The following is a 15,811-nucleotide window of genomic DNA, read 5'->3' on the forward strand; positions in this document are numbered from 1 at the left end:
CAAATGCTGTGTGGGTCTCAGTTTTCAGTGACAGTCACATGACTAGTGGTTGGTCTGTGTGTGCAATTCCACAAACCTGGAAGAACTTCTAAACGTATAAAAGCAGTAGGTTTTTATAGAATAGGAAAATCAAAAAGATAAAGAATTATAGTGTGAATCAATGAATTATGATTAATTTACTGGCATTGTGAGAATAACATCATGTAATCAATACAAAATATTAGCCTGATTCTGAGTATTTTCTAATTTCTAGTTCCAATTACAAGTACTTAATATTTTGGAATCAGATAAGTAATCCAGATTACATAGTCATTTACTACCCAGTTTTGAATTAACTTTTATATTTTCAGTTTTCATGTATAATTTAATTTTTTCATGTTTTTCCCCCCAGTTATTTCTTATTTCCACTGGTATCAGTGCTTTATCTTAAACTTATTTCAGTTACTTGCCAGGAAAACATTTCTAATATTCCTTTAGTTTAAGTTTGTAATAATATTTATAATTATAACATGTCTGTTGTATTTTATTTCATCTTTTTTTTTTTTTTGATGAATGTTGTTAATTTCATGATTCAGCATTTTTGTTGTTGTTGCAGGATTCAGACTCGATTTTTCACAAAACGTGTAGATTTACTATCTATAACTGAAGATGAAATGGAATTGATAAGAAGACATTCTTATTGTAAAGCTGTTTTGCTCCTGACAGCTAGAGGGCAATAATCTAACATCATTCTTCTGTCTGTTAGAAATGGGAAAAGCTGTGAAGAAGTGCTGTCTGCAACAGACAAACGGTTGATGAAGAAGTGAAAGAAATCCATAACATTCATGATATTACTATATATCTCATAAGAGGAGTTTGGCCACCTCTCTCACTTTAAGAAATGGCGCAACCATCTCAACAGTGTGAGTGTCATTCTGTAAGCCTGCACAGTGTCTGCACGCATGCAAAACTTTCGCACATTTCTGTAACTCTCTTTTATGAGTTCACATGCAATTCAGCGTGGACTTAAAACCAATTTAATGTTGACATGTGCAGTTGCATTATCTTAATAAATAAATGTATTACTATTATTTCAGACTGACAGTTCTCAGTCTGAAATGTGGTTTGACTGGGCTGTTTGTTTTTGCATGTGTATATAAAATCACGTGTTCTCAAACCTACAGTGAATTCATATTGTCCTGTTTGTTTGCACTGCGGTTCTGTTTCAGGGTCTCACAAGGACACAGAGACACTGATCAGGTGGCGCATGGCCCATGGCTATTTATTCTCAGGCTGGAGAAACACATGCAGAAATGGCTGGGAGTATGTATTCATTGTGATTCATTTTGCATCTGCAGCACATGTTGTTTGTATCCTCATTGTCTATGCTTATTGTTTGTTGTTGCAATTGTTTTACAATAAAGAACACATTTTTTTGCCATTGACCCCCATTTATGGTAACCCCATTCTAAAAAGACGTACTTCATATTATAACCCTTTTATGCGGTGTAATTTTGACAAAAAAAATATTATTATATAATATTATATATTATATTATATGAATTATTGGCTGTATTATACATAAATTATGTTTAATTTAGAAAATGTTTTAATATTATTGATTTAATATTTTTTAATTTAATTGGGAAATTATTTGTTACTATTTAGTTATATTAAGTTTATAGTGTATTTGTTGCTACCCACTTTAGATTAGTTAGATAACAATTAAAAACAAAATTCAGGTAAATACATTACATAATTTTAGCAATTGTCGCAATAAATATAGTTTATATTGACAGCACCCAGTGAACCAGATAAAGGTCACAATGACGAGAAATAAACAGCACAAATATTGGTAGAAGGAATTAATTAATTATTTTTAGAAATTATTTGTAAAAAAATATATAAAATAAATGTATAAATATAATAATTTAAAAAATTGTGAAAAACATTTCATTAATATATTTTTTGTAAAAAAAAAAAAAAAAAAAAAAAAAAAATATTGCAGTTGTAATAGAGAAATTGATAAAGAAAGTTTTCTGTTTGTAGGCTGTTCATTCAAGAGTCAAATCCAAACCTGGATGGAAATATTACTTCTCAAAGAGCAAAACGAAAGTGGGAGAATTTAAAATGCAAATACAAGGTAAGATGGACGCATAGGGTCTGTCTTTATTCTCAATTAAAATGATTTACTTGTATAGCTGCACACCACTCATACAAATCTAGTTATAAATTCAATATGAATGCATGCAATTGTCCTGATGTCGTTTTCGCCACTCTTTTTGCCTAGGTTTTAAAAGCTCTTGCGAAGGATGTCGAAACGGTTAAACCTGAATCCTGGCGGTGGTTCAGACTCATGGAAAAGGCCGTAGATGGCGAGCCCACTGACATTGACCCTCCTAAACCGAACTTACTGACCAACCTGGCCGATGAGACCGAATGTGTAGCCCAGCCCTGCAAGAAGATGTATCAGGTAGAAATGGGGAGTGATATTTTAGAATTACTGACACATTCAGTCATCGAGGTCAATACTCAAGCGACAGTAGCCGATGATGGACCCTCATCAGATACAGCAGAAAGCGTGAAAGGGAGACCGGTGGAAAAAAGCCCCTCAGAGACTCAAGACGAGCTACACTTTGAAAGAGCCAAACTTAAAAGAGAGCGACAGATGCTGGAGAAGGAGCACACAGACCTGGACCGAGAGCGAGTGCTGTTGGAGCGCGAGAGGGCTGTCGCCGAAAGAGAGAAAACGGCATTGGAGAGAGACAGAGCGCAGTTGGAAAAGGACCGAGCTGCAATTGACCGGGAAAGAGCGTCTCTGGAACAGGACAGAGCGAGACTGGAGCGGGACAGAGCGGCCCTTGATAGAGACAGAGAGACTTTCACCGCCATGGCTCTTGAAACAAATGGCACAGGACACACTGAATCCCCATATGCCGAGGACAGAAAAAGATTAATATTTTTGTTCGAAAAACTAATCGAGAGATTCTGAAATCATTCTGATGCACTTAAAACCATCAATGTTGCTCTTTCTGAAGTTATTTAAAGTAATAAAGTACTTAAGGTAAAGTGTTTCAAGGATAAGTTGCCCGTTTTACTTAAGACACGTCTAGAGGAAATGTGTTCCCAGCTGTGTTCAGAGCTGTTCATTGTAGTTCAGTACAATGCATAATGAATAATTAATACCCCTATTTTCATGGATTCATTTAAGTAGCTTTTATAAACGTGCCTTAGAAAAAAACATTACTGCTGTGCATCTTGAGACAAAACAATGGCCCTGACATTAGATAATATGACATAGAATATGACAGCTCAAACATGCATTTTAGCTTAAGCTTTGTCTGTGAAACCAGGCACTAGACTAGAGTGACATTTCTGAAAAGTAACCATTATAAAAGTGACAGTTATTCCTCATGGAACATAAATTACTTTAACTTTGGAATGTAATGGTTACTTTTCTGAAATGAGGCAGCTCCAACGATGTATGTGACCACAAATGTGACCTCCGGAGGATGCAGCCTTTGAAACGAGACACAGGCATAGTTCTTTTTTATGGAGGATCATTAGTAAGTATATGTTTTTTTATTCTTTCTTCTAGAGTTGCTGACGATGTGACTCATTCGAGCACAGAAATTACAGCTTCAAAATGAGAGTCAAGGTGCAGTCACATTTACTAATGTTCTGCATTTTAATAGGAATACACACAAACTGGAATTATGCATGAAGGTTGAAGGTTTCCCCATTGCAGATTTCACAACGGGTTCAAGTTGGTTACATGTATTTGCCGTGTTGACAAACAGAAAGCTGCTTGGCCTGAAAGTGACTTTTGTGTGAGACATGCTTCAGACATTTGGTAACACTTAATTTTGATGTGATTTGATTATAAGGAACTTTGCAACTACATACATGTCATCTAACTCTCACTAGAGTATTAGTAGCTTGTCTGCTTAATATTTGCTATCTCTTTATTGTGATGGTCCTCCAACAGACATTCTACTGACTATAAGTAACTGCAACTACATGTCAATTCTAACACTACCAGTCTACTAATACTCTACTAACACTAATGAGTTAGTAGACATGTAGGTGCAACACATCTCAACACATTATAGCCAACAGAATGTGTTAAAGGGACCATCAAAATAAAGTGAAACCCAGTCTTTGTTATAATACATTACATGATAAATTAACCCATAAACTGAGGGAAAGCATTTTTTTTTACTGTATGTAAATCATTTACCGAAACTGCATGGCAGGTTTGCATTTAACAACAAATGCAAAAAACATATTTTGCAATTCAGCTTTTGTGCTAACTGCTTCCTCATTCAGGTCTCGCCAATAATATCATAGCATAAATATACAGCACAGCATCTGTCTTTTAATAATTTACTCATTGTGGAATCTGAGTCTGTTAAACTATTAAAAATGGACTTTAAGAAACCAAGTGTGATAGTTGAAAAATAAGAAGCACATGAAACACACACTGGCTATATAAATAAACTAATTCCCATAAAACAAAGGCCCAATTTGCAGTATATTTGCATTCTGTTCTTCCCTTATTTTTTTCCCTAACTTGAGGTCAGTTCAAGTGCTGACCATATCCTTTTTGTAAAACTAAATTCTGCTCATGGTTGGCTATTGTTGTCTGTGGACAACCCCCCAAAACCACAGGCTATATTCAACCTATATAAGGTTCATAGTATGCATTTGGCACTGATTTGCCAGGACTTCGTTTCTGACTAAACTTTACTTGATTGAGTCCTAATTTAAACACATTTGCAGCTAAAAGAAAGTTAATCACTGAGGTTTATATAATTTCAGTCATGGACAGCTCACCAGAAATACTGGATTTTGATTCTTCAGATGAAACCGGGTAAGGAAAACCTATTTGTTCACTGTATTATTGTTCACTTAAACTGACAAAGCAACCATGCTTCTTATTTTGTACAAATTCAGTGTAACTGTCAAATGTGTGTTTGAAGCCCCGAGAACAGTGGAATATTTCTGCAGCAGTGGGACGCGCAGGTTCGCCCCTACATTGAGATGATTGACTTCATGAGGCGGATCGGCATTGAGAAGGAACTTGCACTGCCGTCCATTGCAGTGGTGGGAGACCAGAGCTCAGGGAAAAGCTCTGTTCTAGAGGCGCTGTCAGGAGTCGCTCTGCCTCGTGGGAGTGGTATGTTGTACACCATTACACTAGATATCTTATTCATTAGGAGGCATTTATATATTTTGATATGGCTCATTCAGGCATTGTCACCCGATGTCCACTGGAGCTAAAACTCAGGAAGCTGAATACTGGGAGCAACTGGACCGCCGTAATCTCTTACAATGATGTACGAGAGACCTTTCATGAGCCCGCACAAGTTGAAAGTTACGTCAGAAAGGGTAAGGCTATATATCAAGCTAAATATAATTTAGAAATAATCATTATATGTATATGGCTTAATGGCAGCAGTTTATCATGATGAATGAGTGTTGAGTATGTAGTATTTTTCTTTTACAGCACAAAATATGCTTGCTGGAGATGGAGTAGGAATCTGTGATGATCTCATCAGTTTAGAGATCACGTCACCTGATGTTTGCGACCTCACACTGATCGATCTACCTGGTATAACAAGAGTACCTGTGAAAGGACAACCGGAAGACATTGGAGACCAGGTGATATAAAAATGGGTTGCACTTTATTTCACAGTATATGCACTTACATGTACTTACCTAAGAATTACTTGGTAATATAAGGTCCTAAACATGGGTCAGGTTTAGGGGTAGGGCTAGTACCTATTTATTACCCTGTTATTACTATAATAAGTACATAGTATGAACATGCTGTACATGACTGTAAAATAAAGTGCTACCTGAGAGTAACTGTCAAATGCTATATACATGTTTAGTTCAAATACTATACACAGCAGAAATAGTAGGTAACACTTTATTTTACAGTGTTATTGTTACATACAACGATCAGGCATAACATTAAGTGATGTACACGCACCCGGCCATGTTGGCGCTTTCGGCGGCGGACAGGGGTCAGCATGGGCACCCTGACTGGTCTGCGGCTATGCAGCCCCATACGCAACAAACTGCGATGCACTGTGTATTCTGACACCTTTCTATCAGAACCAGCAACTTCCTGAGCAATTTGAGCTACAGTTCGTCTGTTTGATCGGAGCACATGGGCAAGCCTTAGCTCCCCACATGCATCAATGAGCCTTGGCCGCCCATGACCCTGTCGCCAGGGCTGGACTGGGGCTAAAATACGGCCCTGGACAAACCCAGCCCATCCGGCGAGTTCCCCCGTGAATGTTTTTGCTGGGGTTAGGGCCTTAAATTCGAGTAAATAAATAAAACTAGGACAGGGACAAATAATGATGGATGTTATTGAATTTACTGCAAATGTAGTTTGCTCAACCTTTAGTCACACAGAAATGCACTTGACAGTAAAGAACTGATTTTGAGCTAGGATGCATTAAAGTGAATTTACTGCTATTAAATTCTGTCATTATTTAAGTTGTTCCAAACCTGTTTGACTTACTCTCTTCTGTGAAACACAAGAGAAGGTATTTTGAAGAATGTTACCATTTTGGTTTGACTACCATTGAATATTGTATGGACAAAAAAAAAAAAAACTGACTCAAATGATTTTCTTTTATGTTACACAGAAATACATGTATTCAGGTTTGGAATGACATTAGGGTGAGTAAATGATCACATTTTGGGTTGAACTACCCCTTTAAAAACAATAATATTTTAGAGTTAACACCTAATTTATGTAAGACACTGATATATATATTTCATGAGGCTCTCATTTAAATAACATTTAATTACATTTCATTAGAACTATTAAAAAGTTCATAAAACATTTAAAGAGAAAAAAACGTCCTTAATTCATGGGATGTTTTGTTGACTTATCCTTTAATTACCCTAATGAAATTGTTTTTATAGTTTAACTGTAGTTTCATTTAACTGTTAGATCATTTAAGTCACATGGAAAACCATGCTCCTCATTACCATATGGTTTCTAAAATAAATAAATAAATAATCTATTGAATTTGAAATAAAAAATATTGTAAACACGTAGAAAATACGAAAACAGCCTCTATAAATGTGATTTATATTCTGCAATATTTAATGTAAGTAATAATAGCAACATTTTTAATAAATACATTTGTCAAAACACCATATTTGTTCACTGAAAGCTGCAAGGTAAATTATTATAAAGGTGTAGTGGTGCTAGATTGATAAATTTGTAGTTGTGTGTATTGGCGTTTTCCAATTTACCTCATCATGTATTTACATGCTCGCGGCTGTACTTAAATATATAATTACACTGTAACTATGACACCTTAAAATTAAGTGTAACCAAATAGTAAGTAGTATGTAATTGTGCAGTGACAGCAGACCTGCTATGTGGAATATTGTATCCCACAATGCAATGTGACCAACTTGAGCTTTAATTTCAAATGCCATGAACCAGAAGTAATCAAAGACACAGTTTTGTAATCTTTTTGAATCATTATTTGAATATAGCAAGACATATTTCTCCAAAGCTGTGAATTGATAAAAATATGTAATTATGAATAACCCCATATTATTATGAATTCAGTTACTTTCTTTGGAAAATAAAATATGTTTTTATTATTTTTATGTAATTAAACATATAAAATTAAACAGAATTCAATTTGGAAAAAAAGTAAAATTTAATTTAAAATAATACATTTGATAACTTGACAGCACTTGCTGAATAAAACCTGCAACAAGATGATGTCACATGGATACTACAGTTTGAAATGGTTTCAGGTCTTTATTGTCTTAGAAATTTGTGTTTGATTAATTGCAGATTCGACGCCTGATATTAAAATTCATTGAAAAAAAAGAAACCATTAATTTGGTTGTTGTTCCTTGCAATGTTGACATCGCAACCACAGAAGCACTTAGAATGGCTCAGGGTGTCGATCCTGATGGCTCAAGGACTTTAGGTATAATAACTACAGATGAATTTTCACATTTGAGTATATATATATATGTATATATATATATATATATATATATATATATATATATATATATATATATATATATATATATATATATATATATATATATATATATATATATATATATATATATATATATATATATATATATATATATATATATATATATATAGAAAGGTAGTTTTGCTTGATATAACACATAATATCACATCAGGGCTATTTCATTCATGTCTGACACTTTTTTATTGTTTCAGCAATATTGACAAAGCCAGACCTGGTAGATAAAGGAGCAGAGGCTGACATCTTACAAGTACTGCAGGGTAAAGTGGTTACTCTCAAAAAGGGCTTCACCATTGTACGATGCAGAGGCCAGAGTGACATCAATGAAAACGTTTCTCTGGCTGAAGCCACAAGACAGGAACAAGAGTTCTTCGCCAGTCACGTGCACTTCAAGTATTACGTTGCATTTAACCTGGTAGATATTCAGTTATCTGATATTTTGTGTAATGTTCAAAGCAATTTAAGAGTGTTTCTGTTGCCACTAGTTTTCTTCTTGAAGAGGAGAGGGCCACAATATCCTGCCTGGCCACCAGACTCACTAAAGAGCTGGTCCAACATATCAAGGCAAGTCTAAACATTGCAAAATTTTCTGAAACTTACTCTAAACACTAAACTTATGAGTTATTCCTTATTTTACAGGCTTCACTTCCATCACTTAGAGATCAAATTCACATCAACTTGTCTGCAGTGAGAGTTGAGCTCAAGACTTATGCTGACGGGCCTCCTTTAGAACCTGAGCGCATGGGGCCTTATCTCAGCAAGGTACAGGAAGCACAAGCATCATTATTTTTATTTTTTATGCATTTGGCAGATGCTTTTATCCAAAGCGACTTATATTGCATTCAAGGTACACATTTTACATTTTGTCAATTCTTGCTTTCCCTGGGAATCGAACCCATGACCTTGGCGTTGCTAGCGCCATGCTCTACTGTTTGAGCTACAGGAAGGCTCATTACTTATCATTACTTATGTTGTCCAATATCTGAGAAATCCTGACTGAACTGAACTTCTGTTTCTGTATGTGTAGAAAATCTTGGAGTTCAGTGACCAGATAAGTGAGTTGTGTAGAACCGGAGATTCAGACAATGGGAACCTCTACTCGCTCCTTCGACCAGTGTTCAAGCAATGGGAATGTCATCTGAGTAACTCCAAAGCATCATGTACGTCATATGGTGACAACATTATTGAGAAACAAAATTTCTTCTGTTTTTTCAAACTTGTATAATTAAGCTCGAACAAGAGTGCTGCTGTTACATTATATAGACCTGTGGTTCACAAACTTTTGTTATTTAAAATATTTTCAAGTCCCCTTACCTACATGTACCCACATAAAGACACTCATAGACACAAACTTGCTTGCAAAATCCAGTCGGATTTATTTGAAATATTGTAATTTATACAGTACAACAACTTCTCAACTTCAATGGGCTTCTCTTTTTGTTCATGATGTGAAGTCTCTTAAGTGGCGTCTTAACTTGTTCGGCTTCATACTGTGAAAAGTTAATATTTTGAGTTACACAACAGATTTGAGGCGTGTTTCCACCGCAGGAGCTTTCTCCAGGAACTAGGCACTTTGGAGTGGTACTCTGTGTGTTTCGACCGCTGGGACCAGGGTCTAAATAAAGTTCCGGCTAAAAGTTTCGGGTTCTGATGCTCACGTGCCCACTGTTGGCGCTTTCGGCGGGTAGACAGGGGTCAGCATGGGCACCCTGACTGGTCTGCGGCTATGCAGCCCTATACGCAACAAACTGCGATGCCCTGTGTATTCTGGCACATTTCTGTCAGAATCAGCATCAACTTTTTGAGCAATTTGAGCTACAGTAGCTCATCTGTTTGATCGGACCGAACAGGCCAGCCTTCGCTACCCACGTGCATCAATGAGCCAGTCCACCGCTGTTCCTTTCTTGGACCACTTTTGATAGATACTGACCACTGCAGACTGGGAACACCCCGCAAGAGCTGCAGTTTTGGAAATGCTCTGACCCAGTCGTCTAGCCATCACAAATTGAACCTTGTCAGACTTGCTCAAATCCTTACGCTTGCCCATTTTTCCTGCTTTAATTACACATGAACTTTGAGGACCAAATGTTCACTTGCAGGTACCATGATGAAGAGATAATCAGTGTTATTCATGTCACCTGTCATAATGTTATGGCTGATCGGTGTATACATACAGCTCTGGAAAAAATTATTTAACATTGATTTCTGAACTTGGAATGGTCTCTTATTTTTTTCCAGAGCTGTATATACACAGATGCCTCAGCTGTTTCTATGACCCACTATACATAAGATGCCGCCATATTGGAACGTCAAGGGCGGTCCGTGAACACTCGAGAGAAAGACTTGTTGACTGTGTGTCTGCAACCTTAGTTATACACATGTATGAATATTTAAACATATATATTTATAAGTAGAGGCCATGTTCGACTTCTCCAGAAATGTTATCTGCCATCATGGAACGGTCAACATTTCAGAGGCTGTCATCAGAAATAGGATAAACTTTCACAGGTGAGAATGTGTTGGTTTGTGTTTTTATAAGTATTGACTCGGTATTACAGGTTTTTTAATTTATGGTAACTTTTTAATGTTAGCTAATGCCTTCATCTTGTATTGTGTTAATGTTAATCTGCTGAGGTCTATTGCAGAAATAGATATTTATACATGCATCTAACTACGGTTGCAAATGCGAATGTTCACGGACCGGCTTTGAACATTCCAATATGGCAGACGGCTTACGTAATAGCACCTCATAGAAACAGCTGCTAATGAGGAATCTATTTATATATTTCTATGGTTCCAAACTACATAAAGTCTAAATAACCGCTGCATCTCTAGCAACACACACTAGCATGTTCATTCCGGAATTAATTTGAATGGATCGGTTGAGTTGATACGATGATACTATTCATATTATTTTTACCATATCTTTATATGGCAGGAATAGTAAGAGAAGTTGTCTAATACGCAGTTCCGAATTCAGCAATTTACTTATTAAAGATGTAACTGCAGAAAGAGTCCCTGGAAATCCCTGCAACTAATAAACAGACTGACAATCTGTCTGGAACTCACAAACACAGAAAAGCAGAGTGATACAGGGAAAAGACCTCTACCATACATACAATGTATTTTTTACATACAAAGCTTTCACAATTTACCTGTAATTTAATAATGACTATTATATTTTTTTTTTTAGTCAGAGAGTCTGTAAAAGAGATGACAGAAAAATATGATGAAGCTCATCGTGGGAGAGAACTGGTGACCTTCAGTGACTACTGTGTGTATGAATCAATGGTAAAGAAACATGTTGGAGAACTTAAACAACCAGCAATGGATACTTTGAAGTTCATCCGAGGTAGCTGTAACTTTACTTGGCATTTTTACATTATATGTGGATTACATTTGCAATTGTTTATAATAACAGTTCTAATTTAATATAACCTTAGGTATTGTGCAGAGGGAGTTTAGGGTGATGTGTGAGCTGTGTTTCCCAAACTACCCTCATCTCAGACACATAATACTGGTGTGTTAAAATGACACTTAAATCATCTTAATAGACAATATCTTAGACTAATCTTAAACATAACATTTCTGATGTATGTATTCCCTAAGAACCACATTGACGACATTCATTCAAAGCAAGAAAGCAAGGTGGAGAAGAGGATCCATGAGTACATTAACATGGAGAAGCTTGTGTACACGCAGGATCCCATTTTTACCCAGAAAATTGTAGACTTCAAGTTTGTGGAAAAGAGACAGGAATATGAGTCCATTACTTTGGATACGGGAGAGAATGCAACCTCACCCAACAACTGTGCTGTTTTTGACACCAGGAGTCTGACGCCTGATAAACTGATCATCTACTATGAGGTGTAAATCAGTTCCTCATTTCAGTGTTAGCGTGTTTTTTTTTTTTTTCATATTTGGCAGTGATTGTAATGAACTTCTCACATGTTCTGTCAATCAAACAGATTGTGTATCAGCGTCTAGCTGACTACATTCCCATGGTGATCCTGCTGTTCGTACTGAAGGAAGCTGCCGTGATGTTGCGGGCTCACACTATGGACCTGCGGGATGGAGCGGATGTTGTGAAGCTGCTCGTGGAGGACACAGAGGCTGGGCGGAAGAGAGCAGACTTACACCAACGCATGGAGCGGCTGCGTCTGGCACAAGAACGCATCAGTATACACCTCTGAGTCAGAAGAGCTGTCCTGACATAATTGCAGCCTTGTCTTTCTTTCAATAATCACTGACAATTAAATGATTAATTTCAGCAGCATATGAAAGATAATCATCTAACAAAAAGTCCAGTGTGGTTTGTATGACTTTAGTGATAATCACAATGAAAATCAAAATTGAAGATTCAATTTAATAATAAACACTCAGGATTACAGAGTATAAATAAAAGACAAAGAATCGTTTGTAGATTGATCGTAGGTTTGGTCTCAGCTTTTGTGGGTTTCATCCCACCAGGTTTGCCCAGATTATTTATGTTACTATGGAAATGCACCATAGTTTAGGAATGAATACGCCTCAATTTATGAGGTGCTAATTTATATTTGTATTTCTTTATTAATGCTTAGCTGTAATTGGAATTATTTTGTTGTAAGATACCAGTGCCTTAATGGCGATTTCCTTCGACTGTTGGCAATACAGAATATCACAATACAGAAGTGAATCTATTTAATCTCATTATATTGTATATACTGACTGATACACCATCCTGTATACTGTCCCTAAAGACCTAGTTTAACTACCTAAGATTGTGTAATGCTGAACAACCAAACGTTTGTAAGACCGCATGAATTCGCTCCAATGATCGGTAGCGAACCGCGGTGAAGGCCTTACGCGTTCAGTGTCTCAGCTGGAAGAATGGATTTGATTATAATATTCTTTATCTGACTCCATTTATCATAGTTGTCGCATTTAGAAGAGAATCCCAACCGGTTGTTTGGTCATCTATATTTGATAGCCGATCATACATTTAATCGTTCCGTTTTAACCCTTTGTTGCAATTATACCGTTCCACATTGGAGATAGTTAATAATTACAGATTAATTCAGAAAGGATCAAAATGTAACAATTTATTAACAATCAAGTAAATGTAAAATGTCAATTACATCATAGACATAAATCTCTTCTAAAAGGAAACACAAATACTGGTTATGGTTACACTTAAAATAGTTTCAAATAAATGTAAAACATAAACCCTTAATTATGCTCTGTAGGCCTCTGCCTAGAATGTTACCTGTGAGAGAGAGAGAGACAGAAAGAGAGAGAGAGAGAGAGAGAGAGAGAGAGAAAGGGAGAGAGCTAAAGAACAGCTCTCTCCAGAGAAAGCCAGAGAAACCAAAGAGGGCGAGCTACAGTCGAAATTCTCTTTTATCCTCTTTCCTGATGTCACCAAATTCAAACCTGACTCTTGTAAAACTGACCAATCAGACCAAACCGTGAGACATTTGAAAATAACCAATCAGACCAAACCTTCCCCCATTGTATCACAGGTGCGAAAACCTTTTGACCAGCCAGCCTTTTGTTCTTCAAACCCCAACTGGCCCTTCTGATGGCGTTAAGGGGGAGGGGGTTGAGTCAATTTCAATACCCTGATCACGACGATGGCTGCTAACAGCAAAGCAGATGATTTTGTCATATTTCAAATATCTTTGATTATTTTCCACCTTACACGTTTTATTAACAAATTATGTACAGTAGTATTTACACTAACAAAAAAAACAAACAGTTTTTTCCCCATTGACTTGCATTATAACTATATTTTTTGATTGCAAAGCCATGACACAATATAATCATGCATTCTTCATTGTTGGTGGTTTTCCCTGTTAAAAAAGAGGTAAAATTGGTAATTTTTACACTCTAAAAAATACTGGGTTAAAAATAACCCAATTTGGGTTGAAAATGGACTAACCCAGCAATTGGGTTGTTTTAAGCAAACATTTAACCCAACCGCTGGGTTAAAATGACCCATTCAATGGGTTAAAACAACCCAATTGCTGGGTTAGTCCATTTTCAACCCAACTTGGGTTGTTTTTATCCAAACATTTTTTAGAGTGTAGCTACTTTTGATTGCCAGGTGGCACCATTGACCCTTTGGCCTGTGCTAAAAGAAGAAGCTTAGTTTTGTGTGTTTTGTCCCCAAATCAGTGTCATCATTTATGAACTTGGCAATTAAAGAGTAAAATCCTGGATTTTTTTAAAAACATTTAGTAGTTTTGATCAGGACGGAGGTTGATTAACAGATATCCCACCCAGCACCAGACGTCTTTTGGACGTTGTTTTTTGGGCTAAATCAAGTCGGCCCGTCATAGCCTTCATTTAGCCCAAAAAAAGACGTTGAAAACTGGGCTCTATTTGGTCCGTCAGATTTGGTCCAAATTTAGCCCAAAAAAAAGACGTCGAAACCTGGGCTCTGTTTAGTCCGTCAGATTTGGCCCAAATTTAGCCAAAGACGCGCGTCTGTTTCGGACCACATAATTTAGGCTAGTCCTAATATAGCCATAAACATAATTAGTCCGTCTATTAAAGCAAGTGAAGAAATAGATTGTTGTAGAAATGGTTTCAACGTGCATGTCATCGCACAACCAGCAGATAAATGATTTGTGTATAAGTACGTTCGCAAACCATATATAAACATAGCCTATATGATTTGGCATGGCAGAAATCCAGCAAGAATCGCCCCTAGTGGGCCATATCTCTTTGAAAACGCTTGTGCTGTATTAGTACATCTATTTCTGAACATTTAACAATCACTACATTCAGTATGCCTAATGCATCGTTGCATCCATAAAATATCACAGTATTTTAAACACCATTAGACCATAATAAACCGGAGCACTTATATAGCATATTAATAAATTCATTTTAATTGCACCCATATGTAATATATTCACATTTAGCTATATGTGAAGTGCACTGTTAAATATATTGAAATGCTTTAAAAAAATATATGTAAAAAAATACATAGAAAATGCTTGATGTTACATCTGTAATTGTACATACAGTGTGAGAAAAAATATATTCATGCCTTATAGCCTATAGCCTATAGCCTAGGCCTAGACTATTATAACCTATATAATCTGACTTCAAAATAGTTTTACCATCTTAATACTGCTTTATTCTCATTCAATTTACTGTTTGATGTAGGCTAGGTTCACAGGCCTGCTATCACTTAATGTATCAAGTTATGTATGTATTGATAAGCGAAGTTTGATTTAAATCCTATACGTGGCGCCTCATAGGCGCCTCATAGATATTCATCTCACAAAGACGTTGGTGAGTATTTAGCACTGAAATTATTCTACAGAGTTTTGCTTTATGACCGGGTATGAAGTTTAAAATACATTTTGTAGAATCACGAGTTCATGCATTCATTGGTTTCATGAGTGTGTTCTCGTTTACCACATAATTATCTAATAGCCTGTAGCCAATAGTTTTATTTTCCTCATGTCTTATATGTCTAAAACAATAGGTAATAAGGTAATTAAATCATTTGTGTGATATGTGCGGCATGCGACTGTTGAACACGGTGCGTTTATTGCCTTAAGTTATTGCCTTTTAATATCAAACACGTCAAGCTCGTGATTTTCTTATGTCCATTCATTCGTCTCATCCTCATTATATAATGAAGAAACTTCTGTTCTGTCTCTTGCCAGATGTGATGCAGGGGAGCTTTGTCATTAATGTTAGCTTTTACTTTTATTTGCAGGTTTTTAGCTTGCAGTGCCGTGTTTTCTTCACCACTTTAAGACATCCTTTTATGC

At 36.3% G+C, this 15,811-nt stretch overlaps 2 protein-coding genes across 4 annotated transcripts; both read left to right on the forward strand.

Annotated features, from left to right (window-relative positions):
* The first annotated feature begins 728 nt into the window (after positions 1–728).
* LOC307122408 (uncharacterized protein) lies at positions 729–4,490 on the forward strand. Of its 2 annotated transcripts, none has more exons than XM_079846395.1 (4): positions 729–902; positions 1,209–1,302; positions 2,029–2,122; positions 2,270–4,490. In XM_079846395.1, the coding sequence occupies exons 1-4, from the start codon at positions 881–883 to the stop codon at positions 2,969–2,971; spliced, it is 912 nt and encodes a 303-aa protein (XP_079702521.1). In that variant the 5' UTR covers positions 729–880; the 3' UTR covers positions 2,972–4,490. The 2 variants fall into 2 exon arrangements, with proteins under 2 accessions (XP_079702521.1, XP_079702522.1); XM_079846396.1 differs by having other exon boundaries at positions 729–916; positions 2,270–4,482.
* On the forward strand, positions 3,512–12,705 carry LOC307122407 (interferon-induced GTP-binding protein Mx-like). Of its 2 annotated transcripts, XM_079846394.1 has the most exons (14): positions 3,512–3,637; positions 4,801–4,852; positions 4,962–5,158; positions 5,233–5,370; positions 5,489–5,643; positions 7,823–7,961; positions 8,234–8,432; positions 8,525–8,603; positions 8,679–8,801; positions 9,067–9,199; positions 11,233–11,391; positions 11,483–11,559; positions 11,649–11,906; positions 12,008–12,705. In XM_079846394.1, the coding sequence occupies exons 2-14, from the start codon at positions 4,803–4,805 to the stop codon at positions 12,230–12,232; spliced, it is 1,932 nt and encodes a 643-aa protein (XP_079702520.1). In that variant the 5' UTR covers positions 3,512–3,637; positions 4,801–4,802; the 3' UTR covers positions 12,233–12,705. The 2 variants fall into 2 exon arrangements, with proteins under 2 accessions (XP_079702520.1, XP_079702519.1); XM_079846393.1 differs by lacking the exon at positions 3,512–3,637 and having other exon boundaries at positions 4,695–4,852.
* The last annotated feature ends 3,106 nt before the right edge of the window (positions 12,706–15,811 follow it).

The sequence above is a fragment of the Gobio gobio genome (genome assembly GCF_949357685.1).
Source record: "Gobio gobio genome assembly, contig: scaffold_160, whole genome shotgun sequence".
In the NCBI taxonomy this organism is placed as follows: domain Eukaryota; kingdom Metazoa; phylum Chordata; class Actinopteri; order Cypriniformes; family Gobionidae; genus Gobio; species Gobio gobio.